Raw genomic sequence first — 27,240 nt, 5'->3', positions numbered from 1 at the left:
ATGATTTTGCCTTTTTGAGAGATTGTCTTGGAAATATTGGTTCTGGTGTTTCACAGACCTGCTATATAGGCATGGTCTATATACCCACCAAAGAAGGAGGTGTTGCTGGTACATTGGAAAACAATGCCAGTCATTATTACATTTTGGTCATCTTCTATCACTCATATGCTGAGAGGATGACTCATATGAAGCACAAGAATCTTCCAGCACTTTTTTTGAATGGAATTATTAGTTTTGTGGTCATACAGGGAATCAGTGCTAACTTTTACAATGATGCTATATACAATTTCTGGAGCTCAAAGAACTATGCAGCATAAGAAGTCTATGCTTCCACAGTTAACACTATCTACAAAATTAACTCTTTCATTGGTATAGTGTATGTAAGAAAAACACTTCTTCATCTTCAGGGTACAAACCCTTCCATAGATTTTATATTCTCCTTTTATCTCCTTTCACCTGATGGTAGGAGACTTCAGTTTCATCTGATTGATTTCAACTGTTTCTTTTACTTTGTATTGAGTTTTCAATGTAGCTGAATTAGGTAACTTGTTTTCCAAACTTCTGACCATTAATAATTGAATAAGAGATTGAGTCCCTGCTGTGGAGTATTCTTATATTCCAAAACTGCTAGGTGACAATTCTCATAATTTTTTTCCCCATTTTTTGTATAGTTCCCTCCCCTCATCGATTATACTTCAGGTAGTACAGACTGGACATTATATGTCTGAATTCCCACTCATGCACAAATCTTTTGAATTCACAACTATTCTGTTACAAGATTTCTGATGTTAGAAAATGACCCATGCAGAGTGTCTCTGTGGTGTTGAGGGATAAAGCCAAGACTAAGCTCAGACATCCATTGCTCAAGTAGCAGTGTGGTACGCTGGAAGGGGAGTGGGAGTGACTGGCTTGGGTCATCTGAAGGGAGGCAGTTAACCCTTTCACCAGGTATTCACACAAAACTGTGGTAAAACTGGCAGTATTTGGGTCAAGGTGGCTCCTTACTTCAGGGTACAGCAGGGATTTTGAAAACATGTGCATTTCCAGGCTGCTGGGCTAGTAGAAATGAGGCTTTAATGAGAATGGGACAGGTCGAGCAGGGAATGCAGGGGTCTGCATGACCTGGTAGAATAGGTGCCAAAAGCTGTTGAAGACTTGGGGTGGTGGAGGGTGAGAGGGGGACTTAGTGATCTAAAAAGGGCAATTTTTTTATAACTATTTACTACCACAGCATATGTTCACCTGGAGGACATTTTAAGCTTAGCCAATTCCCTTTTGCTGCTTAAATTAACATTTTCTGATTAGTCTTACCTATCCTATGGCTGATAATTGTATATTAGCCCTAGTGAGAATAATTGTGATCATACCACAGATAATTTGGAGGGGACCCATGTAAGGGATGCAGCATTTAGGAACTGCCTCTATTCATTAGTGGCACGAGAGGCAATCCTGGAGTACATTTTCTATTACCCATCCTTAGATCCAAGTTGCATTTGAATATGGACAGATGAGCTTTGTCTTATTTTTATGGATAGTCTGTTCTGGAACAGTGGTAGCCTCTGTGATATATATCCATCTCTCCACAACATTCAGTTTGAATAACTGGACTCAGTATTTCTGATGCCATTTGACTTGCTGATGTTCAGTAGGTCCATTTGTATTAGGTCGGAGGATGCCTAGTATGCCAGACATGTCACCTCTAAGCACTTTGTAGGATACTTAGTACAGTAATAAATCTTTGAGGTGGTCCATGCAAGACTTAATGCTTAGGACTTGTATCCTTTTAGTAATGTATCTCTGAAGGTCTTCCAATTGTTGCATGGGGCTGGACAGATACATGCTAAAGTGGGTGTTATACAAAATGATTGACCTAATGAGAGCTTTGTAAAGGGGGACAACAACATCTCTTGATCTAGTCACAATCAATTTGTTTATAAGCTGTGCAATATAGAAAGGCTTTCTTATAACTCTGGGCACATGTTGGTCAAAAGTTAGGTCACTGTACACACAAGTTCCCAAATACCAAACAATTGGGTCAGTTCTCAGAGGGCATTGTCATGATTTTGACACCAGTTATTGTTTGGCACAAACTTTCCTACATGATGGTTAAGTCAATTGGGGATTCAGTAAATGCTCCTAGATTGCAGCCATCTCAAACTTAGCTGGCCTAAGCCCTTTGGTATTTTATTTTACTTTTGAGATGTATATGCCAAACAGAAAAAGTCTCAGCACCAAATCCTGAGGGACTCCATTGGTGACTGGTCTCTTCCCCTATTTTGATCTCCTGCATCCTGTGAGCAAGTTGGCAATCCAGCTAGTGATGCAAATGTTTGCTCCTACATTATTCATCTTTTGTACTACACCTGAGTAGGGGATTGTGTCAAAAGGCTTGGACATGTCAAGGTAGTGTGGTGTGAACTGTTTTGCCTACATCCATTGCTTTGGTAACAAGAGAAAAGCTTAAAATTTGTCCATGATTTTGAGCCTTTCACAATTTCCTCTGGACTGTTTTCAAACACATTTTTAGGGCCATGCATACATGTATGCATTCTTTGATTCACCTTCCTGATTGTATTAAATTATATTCCTTTTATAATACAGCATCAGTTGTTAGAATGTGTTTTAAATTTGTACTTTTGAACAGTCTTCTAGTAAGCAATGAAACAAAATGTATAAACCAACATTGACAAAACTACCCATTTCAGAAAATTTCAACCATAAAAGGCCACTCAAACATCTGTCATTACAATCCATCAATATCAGTAAATATGCAAAATCTCTGCAGAAGTAAGTCATCTAAATAATTCCACATTAAAGGGATTTCTAACTAATGAAGAGGTTGCTGCTAGGAAACAACTTTATATTTCATTATTTCATCTACAAATAAAGTGGCTGTTGCCCTTGAAGAATAAAGTGCCTATGTTACATTAAAAAATTATAAGCTAGTAATATTGCAATAGAGAATGGATAGCAAACTGATCTCAGGTTCATAGTTACTAGGTAACTCCTCCAAAGGAGGACATTCACAGGACTGCAGCATCCACTCCCTTTAAAGTACAACACAGTACAGTATCAGTGATCCATCTGCATACTGTGGGAGTAGAACCCACAGCCTTCTGCATCAAAAGTAAGGCTACAACCTGTTGTGCTACTAACAATGGAGACAGACTTGGAATAAGCAGCACTAAACTTCTCTTCCCCTGAAACTCTCAACTCCTTCTAAAATGTTTTATTTAACATTTGTTTACCAGGAAAATCTGACTTGGAACAAAGCCAATTTTCAGCAGAGGCCCGGGGAGAAAATATCCAGCTGTATGTCTTTGTAACATGGGAGAAAACCAGAGCACCCAGAGGGGAACCCATATGAACACAGGGAGGACATACAGACTCCACACCAAAGGCACCCCAGCCGAAAATCAAATGAGAGAACCTCTTGCTGTGAGTCAACAACACTACCACTGCACCATCCACTTGACACAACTAAATCTTTCAATTTCACACCAGAAGAAATCTGGAAAAAGCCAAAATTTATTTGGGGGGGGGGGGCAAAGGCCCAAAACCATGGACACATTTTAAATATTGCTTGTATAATCTTAAAAAGTTGCTGAAATAGTGTTTTGTGTTACCTTGTGCTTCCAAAAAAGATAGGAAGACTGAAACTTAAAGGGCTATCATTTAATTAATGAATTCTGTTCTCACTGATTTGCCACAAAACCACAAATTTTAAGAGGAACAGACCAAAAGTATAAGCCAAATGTTTGTGTCTTTCGGCTTTTCCCGGTTAGGGGTCGCCACAGCGGAACTCCGGTCCGCTAATGATTGGCAGTTGATTGTTATGTACCGGCTTGCCAGGCCTGATGCACAACCTTCAATGAAGGTACGCCCATTCACGCATGTCTCCACGCAGAAGACGCTCTAGCTGAGAATCGAACCGGACAGCGACTTACTGTGAGGCTGTGAAAATCTAGACAGTTGAGAGCTATGGACTCAACTCCCTGAATTGCAAGTGGTGGTGCGGGCAGAGAATGCAGGCACCTGTACCTAAAGTACAAGGTTTGAGCCTGGGCCATCTATAAGTAACTGGGGCATTTTATACACACACACACACGCACACACACACACACACACACACACACACACACACACACACACACACACACACACACACACACACAGCCTTAAAACATAAATGGGTTTTGTTGAGGATCGCTAACCCACCAGATGTGCAGTAGCAAGCCCCACCTGACTCCCAGCATCACGGCCACATTGCTAAGCACTCCAGAATAATTAGTCTGCCTGCTTGGCCGCATGAATATTCATAACATGCTGAAGCTGGCAATGCTGGAAAACAGCTACTGAAATGCACACAACTTTATAGAGAAAAAAACATCAAAATGCAGCCTTATCTTGGACACAGCTTACCCTAATGCAGAAGTAGTTCTGAAATACCCACAGCTAAAATTACTTAACTTCACTAAACGCAAAAATAAATGCATCCTTAACTTCCCTGAAAATGGCACTCACATTTAAAGCAACAGAACAGTAATTTACATACAGTAATGCAGCCGAGTGTAGCTTATTTACTAAGTACAGAGAAGAAGCAAGAACACACTAAAAATTGCATGCAGTTATTAAAAGTAGTAGCAAAAAAAGCAGGAAATATATTTTACTATGGGGAAGATGTAGTTATGTTACCCTTTGGCACTTCCATTAATGACAAAAAACATTGGAATGGTGCAATTAAATATATGTACTATAAGCAGTGCTGTGTACAAAACGTAAGTGGGATGGCTGGGGGAGATGAACATTTAGTACCAACATACCTTAATATTATTTATTTATTTTTTTAAGATCGTGTGTAAAACCTTAAAAATAGAAGCCTCCCATTGTTTATTGTAGGCTTTAGAAGTCAGGTTAATGTAATAAGCAAAGTGAAAATATAATGCAGTGCAGATTTTGCTTTTTGTTTACTGTGCCATTGCAACGTCTAGGCTAGTTTTAGCTATTCATTTTTACACATTTTTATGTATATATATATATATATATATATATATATATATATATATATATATACATGCACACCAATATAAGGGGATCTATATTATAACAGCGAATGCTTAAAATAGCGAAGGCTGTATAATCGACCCTTAAAAACCGAAACAGCGAAATGCTGAACACACAGAACAGCGATTGCTGCTCCAGAAAGAAAAAACAAAAACAAACACAAAATAAAATGGGGGGCTTCACCCCAACACCCCCTACTTAATTATACCAGCTCCGAGATCACACCACAGTGGAGGAAAGGTCAACATCCTAAGAATGGCTCAGTGATTTTTTTTCCCTGGGAATAAAATTGCTGTTCCGTATGTTCAGGATTTCACTGTTTCGATTTAAAATGGTCAATCAAACAGCATTCACTATTTTAAGTGTTCGCTGATATAATAGGGAAGCAGTATAAGGTATAACTTACTGAGTTGCCTCCCACTGATGAGCTGTAGTTCACCATCATGTAACCATACCAACAGACTGGGGGTTATTACCTTATTATGGCAGTAAGGGGATATGGGGCTCTGCAAGCTCCCATTAGCAGGGGATCTCCAGCATCACAGGTTCAGTTAACAAGGTTTCTTGTCACTTTTCCTGCTGAATCTCTACTTTAAGAAACATCCACAGGCTCAGATATCTTCACTGCTGCCTCCATCTGCTATGGCTCATGTTGGGTTGGATAATGGGGTAGTGGATGGCTCACTGGGAAGGGATGAAAACCCATCTCAGGTGAACCAACCACAGCTGCAGTAGATGGTTGATGCTGCAGCAAACCATGCAGTCAAGTGTTATACTGTCCAAAGTCTTGGCTAGATGGAGGTTATTTTGCAGTTTCTGTATTCCATGAACATTCCTGGTTTATGCCTTTTCTGCAGTACTGCAAACTACAGGAGTACCTACGAGTGTTATGTCCCCCCATCATTGTAGAAGCCTCTTTCAAGATGGCAATGAGGAGATCTGCCCAGGAGATGATGTGCTGACTTCTGGACAAAGCTTCACCCTTATTCTGGTGGCATCTGTAAGGTACACAAATCTGGACCACTCTGGACCCCATGAACACTTCTGGCTAGACAGGCACATGTTTTGGAGCCAATCAGTGCATTCCCATGGAAAGATGTCTAGGATATTCATAACATGGATGTACAAAAGGAAACATTCCCTGAAAATTATGCCTTACATGGCTGTTTCAAGGTAAACAGTAAGATCTTAATGTAAAAAGGCTCTGTCTTCCATAACTGACTCCCTATGTTACACTTTGAAGCTCTACACTTTCTTTGTTTTATTATGGTTCTTCTCATCCTCCTCACTAACTTTTCCACCTCCTAGGATTCCTTGGAATTTACTACATGACCACGGGTTAGAAAAAAATATAGAAAATACCTTCCTATAATTAACTCACCTGCCTAATTGGGTATTACCCTCACCTGGTAATTCACTGCTCAGAATGAAGTAGGGACGTCTACTTCAGCTGTGAAAGAAAATCAACATGCCAGAGATTTCTATTTTTCTGAAATGATTTTTAATCATCCATAAACAGAGCACAGCCTTGGCCTTAAAACATAAATGGAGCACAGCCTTTACCTTAAAACATAAACGGAGCACAGTCTTAAGCTTACCATGGGTGTTGACTCTGGCAGCAATGATGTGATCAGGAACTGTGCACTTTTGTGTTAAAATTCACATAAGCATGCATGTGATAAACGCATGAGTCCTCCATGCTGTTACAGGTCTTGCAGCTGTAAAAGTGTGGGGGGTGGGAGGGCACTCCCTTCCCTTCACTCTGTGGTTCTGGCACCTATGCCTGGTACACTTCTCCACTACCTAACTGCTGATTCTTGCCTCAGCGGGGGAAATAAGTAGGCTAATGAGACTCTCATCTCAGACAGGAAATGAATGTAACACAGGATCTCTCCTTGTTTGAGTAACAAATAGGCCTGGTTCTTATACTATAAGGATAAATGAATGAGACAGCCAGTAATAGGGTAGGGAACTACTGGATAGGATCCTTGAGACAAAAATATGATTTATGCATTTCAGACTTGTCACACTTATTTTTCATTTGCCTTATCTGACTTGAAATTATTTGGCATTAATATATTTAGTAGCTGTATTATTCTCCAATCTAGGATTGGTTAGTACATAATCAGCGTCCCCTGCTTTTTTATAAGTACTGAAAAAACATATAGTGCACCTGGACATGTTACATGTCAATCAAAAATGTTATTTATGCTGCAGCTTGAATGACTTTTGCAATGGGAAAGCTTTTAGAAAGTTAAAGACACAAATTTATGAGCACTGTTATGTAATTAAGAAGTGACATATGGAGAATGCATTATTTCAACACTCACTTGAACGTTTGAATGTTAAAATATTTTCATTAATGTGTTAGAAGAAGTATGTTTACATGCTCCGAGAGGGTATAAAGATTTGAACCTAGATCTCAGAGAATATTCTTTATAGGTGTTATTAAATGTCTGTAAGAAGCTAGGTTACAATGATATAGTAAACGTTAAAAGTGAATTAAATTGTATGCTTCCCAGGCATTAAGAAATGTTTTCTTATAATTGTGTTTTTAATTAGGATTACATTTTTGTCATCCATAACCATATACCATTTTTGAATAAGTATTTAAAAGTTATTGCATATGACTTTAATTCATCAGTGTGAAGTTCTTGTAGTTATTGACAACACTTACTGATGTTTAATCAGCTAAAGAACCAGTAGAAGAAAAGTGTTTGGATTTGTAATTAGATGTATTTGTAATGTAAGTAAAAAAAGAGCAGTAGAACTTTAAATGCAAACACATATGTTATGAATAAAGTTGATTCTGATTGCCAAGATTTCCCAATCCAATTAATTAAAAGTCTTAAAAGTCTTAATTTTAAGGAAAAAATAAGATTTGTTATGGTTGTACTGAAGGTTTTTAACAATACTATGGGAATGAGTGTAAAACCAGACATAGTACCTTGAAAGTGTCCCTCAGTCTATCCAAGCACATCTTAATACTAAAGCAATATGTGACAAAAATAGCCATATATTCAAAATCGGATACTTTCTTGAATCCAGTGATACTTATATATTACTCATGTCAAACATATCAGCTGGCATCTTTGAGCATTCTAGTTTGTACACAAATATAAAATCTTAATCATATAAGCGTATGCCAATCATTTCATGCTAACAATCAAAAATGAATACCATTAACAACCCTATACCCTCTTTCTGGAAACAAGCCAGGTGGTAAAACATTATAGCTTAACTTCCAGTATTAAAAGTAGTAAAAAGTGGCTTAGAATAGCAGACATTGTGACCACTCCTGCATTGTCATAATGCATTAAAACCTTAGAATAATACACACAATGGTTTGTTAAAAGGTGACTACTCTAGGATATTAACCAGAATGATTAAAAATAAATTAAAATATATTTCTATAATAACATTATCTTTACTCAGTTAAGCAATTTATCAGCTATTACATTTACTAATAGAGCTACTGTTGACATTAAAAAAAAGTTTTTGGAAAATATGTGATAACATATCTGCTTGTAATTCATGGTACAAAAATAAATACAAATAAAACAAGAAAGTACCCTTTGGTATTACAGAGTAACAACAACATGTGACAACTAGTGGCCTAGGTATGGATTCTTGGGGGGACATCAACAGCATGAGATTAATCAGTGAGAAAACATTTAAACCAAACAAAGGGATGGTATATCAGGCCCTAGAAGTCAGAGTTTTTGAATAAGAAATGAAGGCTTTTGAGAGGTCAATCATAAACAGCTGATACCGGGTTACTATCATTTCTATTTTGATTTACAGTTGAGATAAAGCTGAGAAAGGCAGAGATTGTGCTATGATGGGGACAGAAACTATGCTGTGTCAGAACAAGAAGATTATTCTCTATTATGAATTTGATGAGTTCAGATTGTATGCATATTTTAAGTATTTCTGAGATAGGGGGCAGAATGGCTATTGGTTTGTAGTTATAGAGGTCAGTAGGGATGCCTCCTTTATCTAATGGTAAGATATGTGATTTCTTACATAGGGTAGGTACATATTGTTATTTTATAGAGCGATTTATAGGTTCATACGTTCGTAGGTGTGTACTAGGCTTATGGCCCTGGATCCTTTACAAGCCTAACCCATATAAGTACCCTATCATCATGCCGCCCAATGTTAGTTATTAGTAAGGCTGTTGGGTAGATTACTTCAGCAGCAATATTTAGGTATTTTAGGGGTACCTTATCAGGGGCTATGGTGGTGGGTTCTAGTTGGTTAAGCAGTTTCTTTATGGTGGAAGTAGGGACTGGGTGAAATGAAAAGGAGGTATGAGGTCTTTCATTGTTAGTGGAGTTTGAGACATTTACTGATATGGAGTTATTTGGTAAAGAGGTGACTGCTTGTATGCCATGAGAGCTGAATTAGGAGGCAACATGGCTGAGGTTGGTATTTGTGGAAGAAGATGGTTATGTGATCTGGCCAGGATATAAGAGGCGATTAATAAATGACTAGATATCTGTGAAATATAGCGTGGCAGTGCTCTCTGCATTTCAACATTGGGAAAGGAAGGGTGCCTTTGCTAGTCCATCAATGAGCTTCCAAAATGCAAAATGCAAAAAATAAAACCCCATAAATAAAAAAAGAGTAATTTACTGCTGACTTACCCTTTTATCTCAGATTGTATTCTATCAAAATAATTATCTCTGTGATTATCTCAGGATAGCAAGCAGAAACACTAAGCTGCTACGGATCTGCCCATTCCATTTGTAATCCTCTCTGTTGGTTTTTCATGTCTATGTTTTAAAAGTATAAACAAATACAACAATTAATAAAAAAGACTGCAGTTTATGAGACAGATAAATGAGCTAAATAACTGCCTTAGCTGTCTCTCTGTGATTTTGGTGCAACAGGCTTAGCACAGGGCTAACTTTAATACAGGTCTTATTTTTATATAAATTAGTATAGATAGTCCATTTTATTTAACAAAACAGACTAGTATATTTTAAAAATTGTAGAAATTAGATCTAATGGTGCAAGATTATGCTTATGACACATAATTCCAGAATATGAAAGTAAAATGAGTCATCTGGATACAAATAATTCATTTATGCCCAAACTCATTCATCATTAGATGTTTTTAATTTTCAGGTTGGCATTTTGTAATAGAATAGACATTTAAAACGGTGCTGTGTAATTTTTGTAGTAGAAGATGCCATTTTAAAGTGTTTTTACTTGACTTCACACATTGTCATTTTGGTAGTTTTCATTGCAACAGGTTGGATGAGAGACGCCATCCTTACTTAGCATACAGAAATTAAATCATATCACTTAAAAGTGAGTTCATATCAGATAAGGTAGCCGTTTGCTTTTTTTTTTTTTTTTTTTTTTTTTGTAGTTTTGCTTGCAAAAGCTCGTTTCTAAATAACAAAACATTTATTAACTATCAAAAGTTCTACTCCATATCAACAAACTTTCTTTCCCACAGACATTAGTTACATTTTCAAATGCTGTAATTATCATGCAAACCTATAGAAAATTCGATTTTATAGCTTGATCAAGTAATGTTTGCATGCTAGTTAGAATTCCGGACAGTCTGTTCAGCTGTTAGTAAAAGTATTTTTCTAACTTTCACTTTGCCTTGAGTGTCTTCTATTAAACATAGTAGTTAACATATCATGTAAAATATATTTATAGATCTAAAAATTCATGTAACATTACCAACATGACAGGAAACACCAAGGTAGGTCTAATATTAAGCTTAGGGATTCTCTGCTAAGCAATCTTCCTTCCAAGGTCTGCTGATTAAACAATCTTAAAAGTCACTAGAAGTATGTTGAACTTCTTTTTATCATTATGAATATCCACTGCATGAAGAATTAAAACCTTTCTGTAAACTGCTTTCCACCAAATAAAACATTAAACATAACTAGAGAAGTAAAGAACTCAGCAAGATATTCAGTTCTCACTGGAAGGTACAGATGCAAATCACTACTGTAGAGTTAAAAAACTGACATTTGATCCTTAAATGCTATCAGTCCTAACAATGAACAGCCATCACATGGTGCCAGGTGAGTGCATTCATCAGCATATTTTCAAAAAGAGTTTTCATGTTACACAGCCTGGCTTGTGTATTTTATGAAAAAGAGAACGTTTGTCTAACTCTGTCGTTTTACATATTAAAATGGTACTACCTTAAACAACAGTGCATAATATTGTTTTTTCATATAAATGATTATCATACTTGTCATGGAACAAGTGTCAGTAGCCGCATTTATTCTTTCATTGCTGACATTTCATATGTCTTATCAATTAAACAAAGGACACTTTTTTTAAATGCAGAGGTCATTATATGGAGCATTGATTTTCCACGGTTTAATTTTGTCAGTAGATTGACATCAAATTATATGGCTGTTCATGTGGGTGTTTAAAATCATTTGTTTTAAGTAATGAAATGTTGCTCTGGTTTAAATCATTCACCCATAAGAAATTAATATGACAGTTCTGGGTTTTGCAAAAAGAATGAGCACAACCTGATTAAATCACAGTTAGAGTTTAACTCCAAGAACCTGTGTTAGCAGCGGAAATTTCCTACAGACCAGCAACTAATAAGATAGAAGTTGAAATTGGTTAAAACATATAGAGATTTTGCTATTAAACAAATTCTGGTCGGTATGATCCAGTTCTTTTAGAACTATCACAGAGTATAATGTTGCATCACACCTGTTATAGGTATAATTTTTTCCTTTGTGATCCATTTTTCTGATTGTTTATACTAACTATACAGATGTGCTTATCATTTGACTGTAGTTATGCCTTGATCATTACACACAGATTGGCAATAATGAACTTATAGAAATGATGCAGCCCTTGACAGGCATACATAATATCAACAGTTCTAAGTTACAAAAGGGATCGATCCTTGGCCTGTTGTTTGCAAAAAATGTTGGTGAATGACATTATTGGAAGGATATGCTGTGGATAATGTCACTTGGCACGTGACTGAAAAATGTGGTGCAATTTGGACAATAAACTTTGACTAGGGAATATAAAAGCTGAACTCTAGATGACAGCAGGAAACACAACAGAAGAGGACCTAACAATTTTCTTCAGTAGCTATACTGGAAAACAAATAGAAGCCATATAAAAAATAGAAGAGTGGAGCACAAATCCTAGGTAAGATGCTCACAAGAAGAGTCCATTAAGGCATTCACTTCTGAACAGGATAGAATGATGGCAGCTACATATCACCATCTCTGTGACGAAGAAGCCACCTCTCGTAGGCTTCTAATGAAAAAACAGAACAAGATGGATGCAACAGCTGAAAAGCAAGGTGAAATGTCTCTCCTGAATCCTCTCATTTTACAGCCAACCCCCAGCAGTAGATGGAGACCATTAAGTGAGCAAAGCAGTACAGAGGCAATATTTTCCAGCTTTTATCACATCAAGACCATAGTCTAGCCCATTCAGAGTGGCAGTGAGTGAATACTTTCTAAGATGATAATTGGTTAAAGTCCTGCACAGAGCTTTTGTATGTTCTACTGACTAACATGGGAGCAGGGTGTTTAATTTTATAGAGGGATTCTAGCAAATGTACCAAAAATGTATCTGATATGACATTAGTCTATCTTAATGAAAATACTGCATAATAAAAAAGAGGGATTGACAAAGCTAATGATGTATTAATTACATTGTGCAAGCTACATATTGTTAAAAGAAAATTGCATTAACTATAAAACCTGAGTCAAACTGTTAACTAGTTTAACCTCTCAAATGTACAGATTTTTGCAGAATGTACATATTTGTGCCTCATATTTTGGTCCATTTTTAATAAAATTCTGGTTTTCTGCCAAATTAATGGCAAATTCTTAAAGATTGAAGTTAGAAAATAATTACAGACAGTTGAGTTTCAGACTTCATACCCTTCAGATAATTTATGCTAATGCAAAACCTGTTATTCTATCAACTTTCTAAGTTTGTAAGAGCGATATTTAAAAAAAAATTGTCCCCATATTTGAGCCTTTGTTCCACTTTTATTTATGGCTTTGTCAAGATTTCTTGCTCTAAGAGGTTGAGAGGTATGACCCTTGTATAAACTGTGCATCCATCCATCCATCCTCAATCCCTTTTTCCCATTTTGTCTGTGGGGTCGCAGTGTCAGTTCAACACGCACAATCATCTCAAGCCAAGGTTTACACTGCCAAGTGGCTAGCCCTGCAGTAGTAGTTCATCTGCACCACTCACTTGCACAAACACTCCCACCTACAGCCAATTTAGAGTATCCAGTCCACCTACTACATGTCTTTGGAGTATGGGAGGGAACTGGAGAAAACCCATGCCACTGCAGGGAGGACATGCAGACTACACACAGAAGGCACCCCATCCAAGAATTGAACCAGAGAACCTTTTGCTATGAAGCAACAACACTAACCGCTGAACCACTGCAGCCACCAGCCGTTTTAAAGGTATTGCAAGTACAAAATATTATTTTAACAAAGCAAAAGAAAACAGAAACACTATGATTTCAGTAGTATTACCTTAAACGTGTGCATACTGTACATATAAATTTTTAAAAGTGCTACAGAAACAACAGTTCTGTGGTGGCTATGTTAACAGTTTAAATATTTATTCTGTGGTTACATATCAGCTGTATTGGAGACAGTGCAGCAGGTTAGATTTAGTTGTTCTACTAATTTACAGGGCTTAGACTTAATTACATTCCATGTGAATGTTTTACACCATTTGATCTCATTCATTCATTTTCCTGTACATGCTTTATTGCATTCAGGATCATGGGGGATCCAGCTCCACTCCCAGAAAGCAATGGTTATAAGGCAAAGAACCAGTGTTGGACAGGACGCCAGTCTGTTGAAGGAACCCCCCCCCCCCACACACACACATGCATGCACAGTGCATGCTACACAATTAAGGAAAACTTTAGATACTTGGCAATTCAACTGCCAATATGTACTTGAGTTATAGGAGGAAACTGGACACCCCAAGAAAAGCCAACATGGAAAAAAGGTGGACAAATAGACTATCTACAAAAGGCATCCCCACTAGAAAATGAACCACAGAAGCAAGCATTGTGTGGCAGTGATACTGGGCTCCACCCCCACCGTACCCATCATAACAAATACTGTATCATACACTTAACACAAATCTACCTAATGATGTCTCACTTCAAGCCACACCCCAGGGCTGTTTAAGATAGCTGACTCTCTCTCCTTGGAAATCTAAAGCCAAAAACAGTTTCAGTTCAGGTGTTCCTCAGGTTTAAATACTTAACTGTCAGCTACTTTATATCATGCATTTCATTTCATTTTTGCTTTGTCTGTTGATTATCTGCATTTTCTAGTTAGTAGTATATATATTTCAGTAGTTGAGAATAGCTAGAGATAGTTTCAAAATTAGCCAGCTGATTAGTCAGAGTTTTTCTAATGCCATCTTTTTAAACTAATTTTATATTTCTTTTTGCAATCCCATCTGTCTGTATTTTTAGTTCTCAAACTGAGTTGCTTTATTTCTTTTAGTCTTTTATTTATTCAGTTTCAAAAGTATGTAGCATGGTTGCTAATTAACCAATGTAAGGGTGACTGCACTATGCTAGCGCATTATCATTTTTTGTATCCATCTTTCAAATGGGGAGAGAGAGAGAGAGAGAGAGAGAGAAAGTGACAGAGACTGTGCATCTAAATATCACCTTATGTTGCAGTTGATTCACTTTTAAGAATGATGCAGCAACTTGTAACCTTGGTGCATCGGATTGGTCTGTCTGGTTTCAGTAAAGTACTGTGGAAGTCAAAAAGGTGGTTTTAGCACTAAAATTATTTCTAAACTAGCTTGGAAGTTAGTGTGTGTGTGTGTGTGTGTGTGTGTGTGTGTGTGTGTGTGTGTGTGTGTGTGTGTGTGTGTGCATGTGGTAAAGCAATAGTTACAGTTACTCCTGATAAGACAGATGAAAGGTGTTGGGCTTATAATGAGTTGAGTGAAATTACAGATGGAAAGCCATTGGCTATAACCCTACTCTGTGGCTGTTCAGTTTTAATTTTAGTTGAGTGTGGCTGCTGTGAGTCATAGCCTAAGACAACAGTGTTCCATTAGAATGCAGTCTTAAGGTAAATCTTTCTACAGAAATGCAGAAAAATGTAAACTATAAATGTAAAAAAACAAATATGTGAAAAAAATTACAGGACATGCTACTGGCACAAAGCTATGATGGAAATTGAAAATGGCTGTTCAGCATCCCTGTTCAGTTATAGTTTGAGTCCTGTAAATTAAAAGGAATGCTATATAATGTGTGTAATACATATGTGTGTATACACTGGTATATGTCATACCTTTCAACTGTTCAGATTTTCACATAATGTTTTGATTTTTGCCTCATATTTTTAGTCTGTTCCTCATAAAAATTGTGGTTTTCTGGCAAATCACTGTTCACTAAATGACATACATTTGAGTTTTGGACTACAAATCCTTAAAAAATGCATGTTAACATAAACTACAAATATATAAATAGTTCAAACAAGGGCATTAATGCCCTTCTAGCTTGCCAATATACTAGAACACTTGCTCCCATAATAAATGTTCAAGCTGTTCTTAACAATATCTACACTAGTACTTGCTTTAATGTAATTAGGTAGTCTGTTCCATGCATCAGTTACTCTGTCAGAGAACCAGTTACACTTCTCATTCCAACAGAATCTTCTACATAGCTTGCCTGATGATTATGTAGTACTTTTTGTTAACCCCAAATATTCTCAGAGGTAGTTGTCTCTCAGTGCCCTATATACATGAATAAGATCTTCTCTTAGATATCTGTAAGAGACACTGTACAAGTTCAGATATTTTAGTATTTCATAACTTAAATTTGCACATCCATGGATGCCCTTGGTATATTTCTACTGTACTCTTTCCAGTTTACTCATGTTTGTTTTCTTATAGTGTTTCCATATTGTTATTCCATACTCATGTTTGGTTCTAATGTAACTAACAAACAATAACTTCACCATTTTTGATTTTCTAGACTTTATAAATATTTTTATACAATCTATAGTTCTATAACTATCATTAACCAATCGGTTGATATGATTAGAAAAACACTTAGCTGAATCTACTCATATACCCAAGTCCTTAAATGAGTCTACAGGTTTAATCACTGTGTGCTGTATTAAATATTCACCTTTCAATTTATGCCTCCCAAATCTTACATACTTAGTTTTTGCTGTGTTTATCAGCATATTATATTCCTGTGCCCAATTTAGTCAAGTTATTTTGCGGACATGCCTAATTTGTAACACACATAATCAGTTTACCCAATTTCAGATGCACATGTAATCAGTTTACCCAATTTCAGGTCATCTGCATATAGACTGTAGAACACCTCAGATGAAAAAGTTAGGTCTGAAAGATACAATCTAAACAAGTAAGGGCCTAGGACAGAGCCCTGTGGGACACCCTGACAGTAACCAAGGATTTCACCTATCCAGTTGCTGTATGATACTTGCCATATCCTATTTGTAAGCCATGCAGCTATCCATCTTATCAAGAGTACATCAATACCTAGTTGTACCAATTTATTGATCAGTGTTCTGTGTATGACCTTGTAAAATGCTGAAGTTAAATCTATATAAATGATATTACAGCACAACTTTTCATCCATAGTTGTTATTATATTGTTATAGAACATCATGTTACAGGTGGCAATAGATCTATTTTTAATATATGCATGCTGATATATGGGTTCAAGTCCCAAGCTATTCAGTTCTGATGATAATTTATCCAATAATACCTTCTCCATTATTTTTCTACAACATGAACGTAGACTTAAGGGTCTATATGACTCTGTGTTTGTCCTATTCCTCTTTCCCTTAAAGACAGGTTTAACAAGCACATGCCTCCAATCTTGAGGAATCTCCCCATATTTATATGACCTAGTGAATAATAAATATAATGGTACTGTAAGTTCTTGCTGAAGTGTTCTCAGGTCATTATTACTAATTCCAGCTCCTCCCTGTGCTTTGTTTGGATCCAGTTTGTGCAGTTCTTTTTCAATATAATCTAATTTGATTCCAGTATCTGAGGTTACCTGGATGTCACTAGGACAACTTATTACCCCTTTTGTGGAGCCAATGTGTTTTGCTTAAGATTTTTTAAATATATCTATAATCTGTTGTGGCTGAGAATAAATTTTAGAATCTGCATACAGTTTATCAATTTGTATGTCTTTATTCCTCCTACATCTTATGTATCTGTAAAAATATTTCCTATTAATCTTTATATAAATTTTCTTCAAATTTTTCTCGATCTTGTCTAGCACACTTTACTTAATCTGTTTGTCCAGCTTGTTTTATTTCAGTTTTCAAAGTTGTAGTTCAACCTCTCTTCCAATTCTTATATTTTTTTGTCTCTCACCTTAATCAAATTCTGTTATTCTAGAAACTTTTCATAAGAACAATATTTGAAATCTGTCCCTATTTTTGGTTATTTGTCCCCCTTATTTAAGGCTTTGTCCAGATATCTTGAGCCAAGAAGTTGAGAGGTATTGTATAAGAATGCACAGTCAGGGCATGCTACAATTGCTATAGTGAACTCCATGGGAAATGCAGGCAAGTATATTATATGTTTGCAAAACCCACCCGGTTAGGCCAAATCTCATATGTTGCAAACCTGGAACTTTTAGAGGTTTTGGTGACTCTGAATGAGCTGATCTATTAGATCATTGCAAAATATAGACACCAATTTATTCTCCCCATGAAACACTTCAAATATCTGAGTGAAACTGAAAAGCTACGTATCCGTCCAAACACTTTTCTTTTGGAAGATTTCAATTACCATCTCCATCAATTGGCCATCTCATATATCTAACAACTTTCTTAATGCCAGCTCCCTTGAACAACTATTCTCTCTTGCCCACTAAGAGATCTAAGCTTCCCATCCATGTCCTTACTATTATATTCTTCTTGTCACCCCACCCTTGATTATCATAGATTTGCTCCCTAAAACCCATCATTCGCCGCATAAGAATTCTACTACATTCAACGACTGTTTCAAAACCAGCTTTTTATTACTTGCTGGCCTACTTTACAATCGTAAGTGGCACAGCCCCCCTAATACTAAAGCTGCTGCATACTTCTAGAATTTTATACCTTACTAATAGCTATATTGAAGCATTCATGCCTACTTAGAACAAGCAGAGTAGTAAATTGTAATGTAAGTCTTTATGGTGGAATTTGTTCATAAACAAACTCTATAGTTAGAAGAGGAGTCTTCTAGTCATCTACAAAAAAAAAAAAAAACACAACTCACCTATTCAGTATAAAATGGAATTAAAAAAAAATAAGTGATTGAACTCTGGGTCTGTACAGACCCCAAAGTCAACTCCAAAGCCTTCTACAATTATATAACAAACCTCAGAAGTAATATGCAGTGTTGTATATCAAGAAGACCTCTTTCTTGGACCTTGAGGCCATTTCTGATATTCTAGCCAAAAATGCAATTCTTGCTTCACCTCACCTAATAAAACCACCATTCCTCCATCCATCTCTCTCAGACTGCTCTTTCTAAAACCTTTATTGACCAAGTACTATCTGCACGCTCCAAAGCTAAGAACAACATCTCAGTGGGCTTGACAAAATCCCCAGATGTTTACTGTCCAGCATCAAAAACCTGACTTCACCCTCTCTCTAACCTGTTCAGTTTAAGTTTCTGTTCTGGTTATGTCCCTAGTGAGTGGGTAACAGTGAGTTTTGAACCACTGCACATGGATGGACCTATTACTGAAATCTATGTCCACAGAAGGGAAAAAAATTAAGCTATGAGCTTTGCAGACAGTGTCTTGTCAGTGTCTTCAAGAAATGAAATATATGAACCACTATATCAGTTATGGAAAAAACAATGTATATCAGTGCTTTTTGCTTTTCCAATTAACTGACTTGTCAGTGTCTCTAGGCAATTTCATGTACTGTGTAGCATGCAGCTTAAAGAAGTAATATAGCAATTAAAGAATCAGTCAAGGGAAAATATGTGTTTACTAGGAAAAAATCTCAGCTTTACAGCCCTGATCTGTGTTGTAACAGGATAAAGACATAACTACAACCCAGATGACATTAGTTTGAGTAGAAGATCAGACCAAGGAAGAGCCAGGCAGGCAGATGGGAGTGAACAGCTAATGCCAGTTCATCTATCCAAGGCGGGGGGTAGAGTGTTGGTACTGGTCAGCTGATCACCACCATGGAAGTTGAGGCTTGCATAACACTGAAATTGCCAGGGTCAGGATGACTGGAGCAACAGTGATGATAGCATTCATTATCATGTGTGTAGCAGCAAACCATGCACACGAGGAAGGCCAAACATCCCCATGCTGATATAGGTGCTCAAGTCAGCCATTTGGGTTCAACAGAAGAGCACAGCTGTCCATATTGTGGGCCCTTGAACAGATCAAAAGATTAGCAGTGTTGGGGGAGGGTTGAGTCATTTAATGGGTTTTAAAGCTTTTAACGATTGCCTGTGATGGTATCATCTTTTTCCTGCTGATAGGCTGATGGTTAGTACAGTCTGTGGCAGGAGTCTGGCAAGCCACTCAGAGGGCAACATGCTTCAAAGAAGGCTGATAAGGATGGCAGGGAACAAGCTGCCTTCATGCTGCTTGGATAAGGGCACCCTCTGGTGAGCTCTTCTCTGAGTCAGTGGCCATAATGCCATTGCTAGGAAATGAATGGGCTGACAGAAGAGGAAAACTGATGAGTAGCAGATAGGGAAGTGAAAAGGCATACAGCAAAAATTGTCTCAGGCTTGTGCTTTACAAGGCAAATGCCCTGCCAGCCCCTTTGCAAAATATCCAGTACTACAAAACATGCAATTAATACTCAGGAAATGAGACCGCCATTGGATTAGATGAAAAAAAAAAATGTATTTTCCTTCTAAAAAATAACAAAGCTTTTTGCTGTACATACTAACCACTGTACCAGTGCCCAGAAAAACTTTCTTTGGAGCAGTTGATGTCGATGTGTATTTTATTTTGCAACATGCCGTGAACTGGCTTACTATCATTTTACCACATTACAGAGGTGGAAAGGAGGCTACATGCTGATTAGCTAGTACAATTAACATGATTCTGAAGTTCCCTTTATTGATATTTCCTTTTTCCCTCCCCATAATGACAGCATCTGATTGTGCTTGTATGTATCAATGTCTTGCCAGCCTCTTCTTATAGAACACTAGACTTCGTTGTTGTATCTGTTTGTAAAACTAGATTAATGTGGTTATAGAAAACAATTGTGTGCTATACCCTGTACTTCAGGCTGTGATTCCTGAATAGATCTTTTATACACATTAATAAATATCTGTAAGAGTCGTACCTTGAAAATTACTTAGTGCAATTTCTGGCTGAAACTGTGTGTGGCACAATCTCAAAACATATCTGACAGTATTATGTAATATATAAACATTTTTGTGAAAACACATTTCTCGATGTCCAGCTTCCCTATAAACACATTTAATATATGTTATACATCATTCAGATACATGTCCATACCCATTTTTCTAAGACATTCTGGGTACTCCCAGAAAGATGGTTGCAGCCCATTCTCCACATGCATCATTACATTAGGAAGAGGTTGTAAATGTCCATCATGGTAGGAACACACATGTCTAGCTGTAAGGATGCTGTCCATGAGTAATCCTTATCAGAAATTTTACAAAAACTATAAGTCAGTTTAACAGCAGACTAGATTTCACGTATTTCTCATGCACATCAGAATAAAAACTCCCCATTCATGCTTGTAAGGAACTAGATTTATCAAAGCTCATACTGTTTAATATCTCATACTTGAGCCAAAGCAGCCCTAATGATAAACTGGTTTTCAAAGTTGGCATCATAAATATGTTAGTCATGTATGGAAATAAATTTTTAAATATCCTGCTCAGAAAGAAAAAAAGTTAGATCCTTTAAAACTCATTCATACCTAGCAATCATGGCATGTCTCGTCTCTAGCTGTCTACCCATACCTTTAGATTTCTGAGCATAATCTGAAAAAGTCAGATCAAAAAGCATAAATCAAACAAATGTAAATATCTCATGACTGGAAAATGGTATTAAAAGCTGGAAATCAAATTGTTTGGGAAAGAGTCACCTTTACAATGATATTAGTCAACGTATTTATACTTTTTCTTCAGGGCAATAACATAACACAAATTCAGAATTATACTTTTCTTTAAATTTTCACAAAAATATATATCTTAAAAACTCTATAGCTTAAGATATATAATCTTAGTATTACTTTTCTTTAACCAAACTTAAGTTTTCACATGTTGGCAAGAAACTCCTTTCTGAGTGCTTGTTTATTCAGATAATTATAGAAATAGGAAAACAGGCATAATTGTAATTATACAAATAATACTCAGTACCTTTCACGATGTACAGCTCACAGTTTAGTGATCAGTGAGGTTTCTTCAACATCATCTATGGTTTTACCTGATATTATATCATAGTTTGTAAGTCACTTGGTTTTGGAAATATTAATGTTCATTCAAAATATTGATTGTGTTCAATAATTACTTATAATCATCTAGCAAAAGCTTCAATGCAATGTATCACATTGGACAGAGGCAATGTAGTTTTCTATCTCCCACCATGGCATTTCACATTATGTTCCACAATACCACAAAGCTATGATAAGATGAAAACAAACACAAGAACATGGATAAAAAGTGGAAAACAGTGGTTAATATGTCCAGTGTGGTTTACCCTTGATTAAAAATCTCAGTGTAAGTTTGTTTATTATACCTTATCCTTTCTTAAGCTGCTTTTATTAATTTCTAAATCATTTAGTTAAGGGAGTCAGCCTCAGAAATCATTACCAAAAGGAGCTATGGATTTTAAATGGGATTATACAAAAAAGACTACAGGTGTGAGAAGTGAGTTAAGTGAGTTATGCCACACCTTTGATCAGTAGGGCGTATTGAAGCCTCATTACCTTATAACGCTTACTCTATTGAAAATGTCCTTCAGATGAAAAATACATGCAACAGCCATACCAAAAACTTGCAACAAATTCATTATTTCTAACACCCTTCATTCCTGCAGTAAACTGCCTAGCCTAGATAGCCTTTAACCAGGAGGCTTCCTAGATATACTCTTCCAGTTCTTTGTCAGTTAAATGGCCAGAGTTATAATCATTCTCGCTGTAGCCATTACCATGGATGAAGCATCTATTGGCCTTTTTACTCTTATTTAAAAGTCAGCACTGAAGGTTCTCCCAGCACAAGTGCTGAACGCTACACCCATAAACATCCATTAATTTTATCAGAACTATGCTGCAACTGGTTGACATCTGAAAACTTGATAGAATATTTTGGCCATTTACTTAATCCGATACAAGAACATTTATAGTATTCAATTCTGGAGATACAAGCATTTCTTTCTCCCCCCAAAATATTCACTTTGTGTTCCCTTTGCTTCTTCACAGGCAAGTAATACCTCCTGACAGTTCCATTTATAAAATGAGAGTATTTTATTAAAGCATAAAATAAAATTCAGTATGATACAAAAATAAATTAAGAGACACCTTAATTCAAGTTAAAAAAATATTCGGTCTCAAACTTTCTATGCCCTTACTTCCAACAAACAAGGAAAGTATCTAACAGAAAGAGCTTAGCCATAACTTTCTTCTTTCTATATTTAACTAAGTAAGACATAGTCCCATAGTAATATACATTATTGTAGAGTATCCATTTTATTTTAATGCATTTCATTACTATGTATAACACAACTTTTTTGACACAGAAGTCATTGCATAATACAAAGTACAACTGAATATCCATCTGTAATGCATTCCAAGGATAAGAGCTAATCTAAGTCATTAATGGTAACTGTTTCAAACTGTTCCACATGCAGTGCTATAATATTTTAGCGCCACTTTTTTCCTTTTCCACAAGTTGCCCCTAAAACAACTTGAACTGTAACAAAGTTGAAGAACAGTAACCTTTCACTTCTATTTTACACTTTACACATCTTTTACCAGCAATTCTGTTTTAAGCAGTTCTTTAATACAAATTCTTACATTTCATATAGGCCTTGTCATACTTTTTTATCTGTACAGAGAGCCAAATTCCAATAGGATCAGGACAGTGTAATGAGGGTCTCTGAGATGTAAGCGGTGACCCAAAGTGTCTTCTTAACTGCTCCTCTCCATAGTGAAGACGAAAATGGGAGGGGTGCACATTACCATCATGCAGATGTTATTCTATGATAACTGTTTCATTATTGTCAATATTGTTAACCAGTGATAATGCACTTAAAAACAGCCTATGTAAATAAATGCCATTAATTATTCATGGCAGTGCCAGACATTGGCCTGGGGCACATGAATTAACAGGTCTGTCCTAAACATGGAAATATAGAAGGGTTTTTGAATTAAGGAGCAGTGGCTATGTCTAACAGTGCTTTTTCTTCACTTTATTTGCAGGGAAAGGATTCTAAGGCTGGGTAGTGTACAGAGAAAAGTGTCATTCTGTACACTGCACTACAGTACACAAGGGGAAACCAACTTTACTAGGAAAAATGCAGAAGGGGAAAGGAAATGGCATTACCATGATACCTGGAATAGCTAAGAGTGGAAAATGGTGACTGTATGCAAATGAATTGCAGGGGTGTTAGACTGAGTGACCATGATCAAAATCAGTGCTAATGATGTGGAAGACAAAAAGATGAAAGAAAAAGGTAATGGGATATATCGATCATCTATAACCACACAACAGAAAGACATACATTGTCTGCCTTTTGTAGGGTTTCTGTTACCTATCCAGTCATGTATTCATTTATCTAGTTCCATTTTTGCCTATTGGGAAAGTATGACTGGCCAAGTAACTCATTTTCAGCAGAGGCCTGCAGAGAAAACCTCCATTTCAATAATTATAAGACTTAAAACACAAAAGAGAAAATACTTTTTAATGCAAATGCAAAATATAGTGACAGAAGAATGAAAGATGAGACAGCGAAATCAAAAGGAGTTCAGGTTCATGCAGTTAGAATATTTGTTCAGGTTCATGCAGTTAAACTATTTGTGCGATAAAGTATATTTGCATACTTGTGAATCAAGAAAGGTATGAGGTATAAAATTTTGCACAAAATAGTTGTCAGTGATTATGTGAGTGAGAGTAGAAAATAAATAATAAATGAAGATGCACAGTTATGATAAATATAGTAAAGTTAGTTGAAGGAAATAGGAGATGGCCTGTAAGGAAAAGATAAGGTTCAGGTAGTTGGGAATCTCTAGAATACTTTAGGAATGGAAACAAGGGAGTATAATAGCAGTGAAACGGGTAGCAAAAGATAGGAAAAGAAAGAAGGAAGTATAAGGAATGACGGATGCATGAAGCAGTTCAAGTAATGGAATGTGATAGTGAGTTACTTAGAGAATATGACAGTGACATTAACAGCTGAATCAGAAAAGGGTAAATACAGGGAAATGGTTAGAAAAAGTGTAATCAGTGTGAAGGAGTGTGTAGGAAAGAGTTTAGGAGGGATGAATAAGAGAAAGTCTAATGCCCAAGAAAAAGAATGTGGTTGGCTATAAGGTAGACTGGATAACTAAAGGACTCAAGAGTGTGACTAGTTGAAGAAGGACTTATTTAGCAACTGTGATTGAGTCCAGTTGCCAGAAAGGCAGAGATGGTATTAGTAGATGGAAGATTGGTGAGAGTGGCTGAGGGTAGGGACGTTATTGTTGGACTATGGTGGAACACAAGAGCAGAAGCATAGCCATGTGTCTTTGAGTTGAGACTAACTGTGTTTTGAAAGAGTGGAGGTTTCCTAGTTGTCTGATAACTAGTGGGGTAGAGTTCCATAATTTGGCTATGTGATTAGAGTACAAAGTATCTCCAGCAATAATGTGGGATTTTGTAGCAGAGTCATTTGTCTTTTGAGCAAAGTTTTCTGTCCGGGCTGTACCATTGGAGAGGACTATTTAGGGATGGACATTTTTCACATTGATATAGAATGCTGTGTGTCACTATTAGTTGTGAGTAGGTGAGATAGTTGGGTAGTTCCATCCAATGGAGATATGCCACAATAACTGTCCTCCAAACTCTGAGGACACACCCAGTGGAGAAGCAAAAATGGAATAGGTTTAAGAGGAAATCAACAAAGCAGTATTTTGTACCAACAAGTAAACAGTCTGGTATGTTTCCTGAACCCATGTATCTAGTGTTTTGGGGTTTACAGAGGGCTTTTAATACTTGCTCTTGTGTAATCTATAAGTGATGGTGATGTGGAATGAATGAGGGCCATGGGAGGAACAAAAGGAGACAGAGGAAAGAAGTTTGATGTACTGGTGATGTCTTCCAGGTTCCAGGTCACATTAGGAGATACAGTAGGGATCAATTTGGTGCAGTGATGAGTATTGTTCCTAAGACTGGTTAGGAAAGGGACAGAGCCATAACACACACAAATCTGCCTTTCAAATCAATTTTTTAGGTTTGCATTGAAGGAAAATTATATTAGTTCCTCTCATCAAAAGGGTATGACAGTCACTTTCAGCTTTCCTAGAGTTATGTAAAAGGTGGACAAGTAGATAAGCTGCAAGCAGAGATTCTGTAAAGAAACTAGTTCTCTTCAGTCCAGAAGGGGTACTCAGCTCCAATGTTCCTACAGAGGTACTGTAAGCAGAGTAAAGTCTCTTAAGTGTATAACTGAGGGAATCCACATCTACCATCATCAAGTACACATGGCAGAAAGGATGCTCTAATTGTAGCTGCTATATGTGGCTTAGATAAGTACTGTTTGCACTTAGTAATATTATATAACTCTTGTATGTTCCAAAAAATTATACCTAGTATACTATGTCAAAGATATACTAAGAAAAACGAAAATATCCAAAGATATACATTACAAAGGCAGTAGAACTGAAAGACATTAGAATAACAAACTCAATATTCTGGGGTCATTCCTTTATCTACAGCAGTATAAAACACTAACTTACCTGTAAATAATGAGCAGCTATATCCTGATGACAAGATTTAGATTTTAGAAGACCTTTGTCAATTGTAGCAACTGTCTTCTGGCAGGCTTCCCGAGAATGGCTCAAGGTTAATGTAGACCAAGAGCCTCTCTGGATGTATTTGGAGTCTGGATTGATTGGTGTAGTAAAACATGGAGATAATTTTAAATCGTTATTGCTCTTTGAAGCTTTAAGTGTATGCTCACTGATGGTGTTGTAGGCATGCATAAAGTACTTTGCAGGACCTTGATCAGACCTTCTGCCCAGAGTCATGAGGTTCATTGGATTTTGATAATTAGAGTTATCACTATCTAGATTGTCATCTGAATTCCAAAACCCTGAAATATTTGATCTTGTTCTTCTCTTAGATTCAGTCTTTGCCCTGTCTTTGCTTTTACTTCGTCTGCTTTGTTTGCTATCTTCAGAACCAAATTTTCCATTAATATTTCCTTTAGAAGTTCCTTCTAGTGACTGAGACTTAGCAAAGAGCTTTTGAACAGAGCTCACTATGTGACGTATGCGGCCTGGACTCTCATTACGATGTTTTCCTTCACTCCTCTGGAACTGAAGTGTGCTGAATCCATCACGGTGGACTGGCAACTGCTTTTCAAATTGGTCCAAAAGATTGGCAGGAAGCCTGTTAATCTTAGCTGAAGGTGTTTGTGGAGGGAAGGGGCATTCATCCTGAACATCAAAGTGCGAGTTATAATGTATCCTTGGGAATGTGCTACTGTTGGAAAGTTGGTTATTGAGAGGAAGAAGACATTCGCCATGTATGGAATTTTGTGTTGCAAATCGAGGGTCTATAGTATAGGAGTCAGCTGGGTTAAGTAAATAAGGGTTCCTTTCTTGAGTAGGATACAGCGGGTCATGTGTGGGCTCACAGTTATCAGACAGGATACGGCCTCTATTAGCTCCCAACCCCTTCATGGCTTAAGTATTCCTATAGCATAGCTTCACATATGTCAGCAAGGGTTCCTCCGGTAAGACTGCCCTACAGTGAAAAGAAAAAAATATATAAATATTAAAAACAATGAAGAAGCGAAAAACTAACCAAGATATAGCATTATATGACATAAAAAATTGCTATACATTTATGTCGCTTACTCTTTTAACTCATACACATACTGTTATCAAATGAGTTGTATAGTTATTTCTTGTTACTTGGAAATGCTGCTTTGTTGAATTGGTAATG

At 36.8% G+C, this 27,240-nt stretch overlaps 1 protein-coding gene across 1 annotated transcript in view; it reads right to left on the bottom strand.

The window, feature by feature from the left end:
• DLGAP4 (DLG associated protein 4) overlaps window positions 1-27,033 on the bottom strand; it is a 1,245,417-nt gene extending 1,218,384 nt beyond the window's left edge. The window contains exon 1 of the mRNA XM_044090114.1: window positions 26,028-27,033. Within this exon, the coding sequence (XP_043946049.1) occupies window positions 26,028-26,975 (948 nt within the window). The 5' untranslated portion in view covers window positions 26,976-27,033. The remainder of the gene's footprint in view (window positions 1-26,027) is intronic.
• Between the last annotated feature and the right edge of the window lie 207 nt (window positions 27,034-27,240).

This window comes from Protopterus annectens, chromosome 12.part0, assembly GCF_019279795.1.
Source record: "Protopterus annectens isolate FY-2018-M chromosome 12.part0, PAN1.0, whole genome shotgun sequence".
Lineage (NCBI taxonomy): Eukaryota > Metazoa > Chordata > Ceratodontiformes > Protopteridae > Protopterus > Protopterus annectens.
The sequence above is the reverse complement of the archived record's forward strand: the minus strand, read 5'-3'. Positions and strand labels throughout refer to the sequence as shown.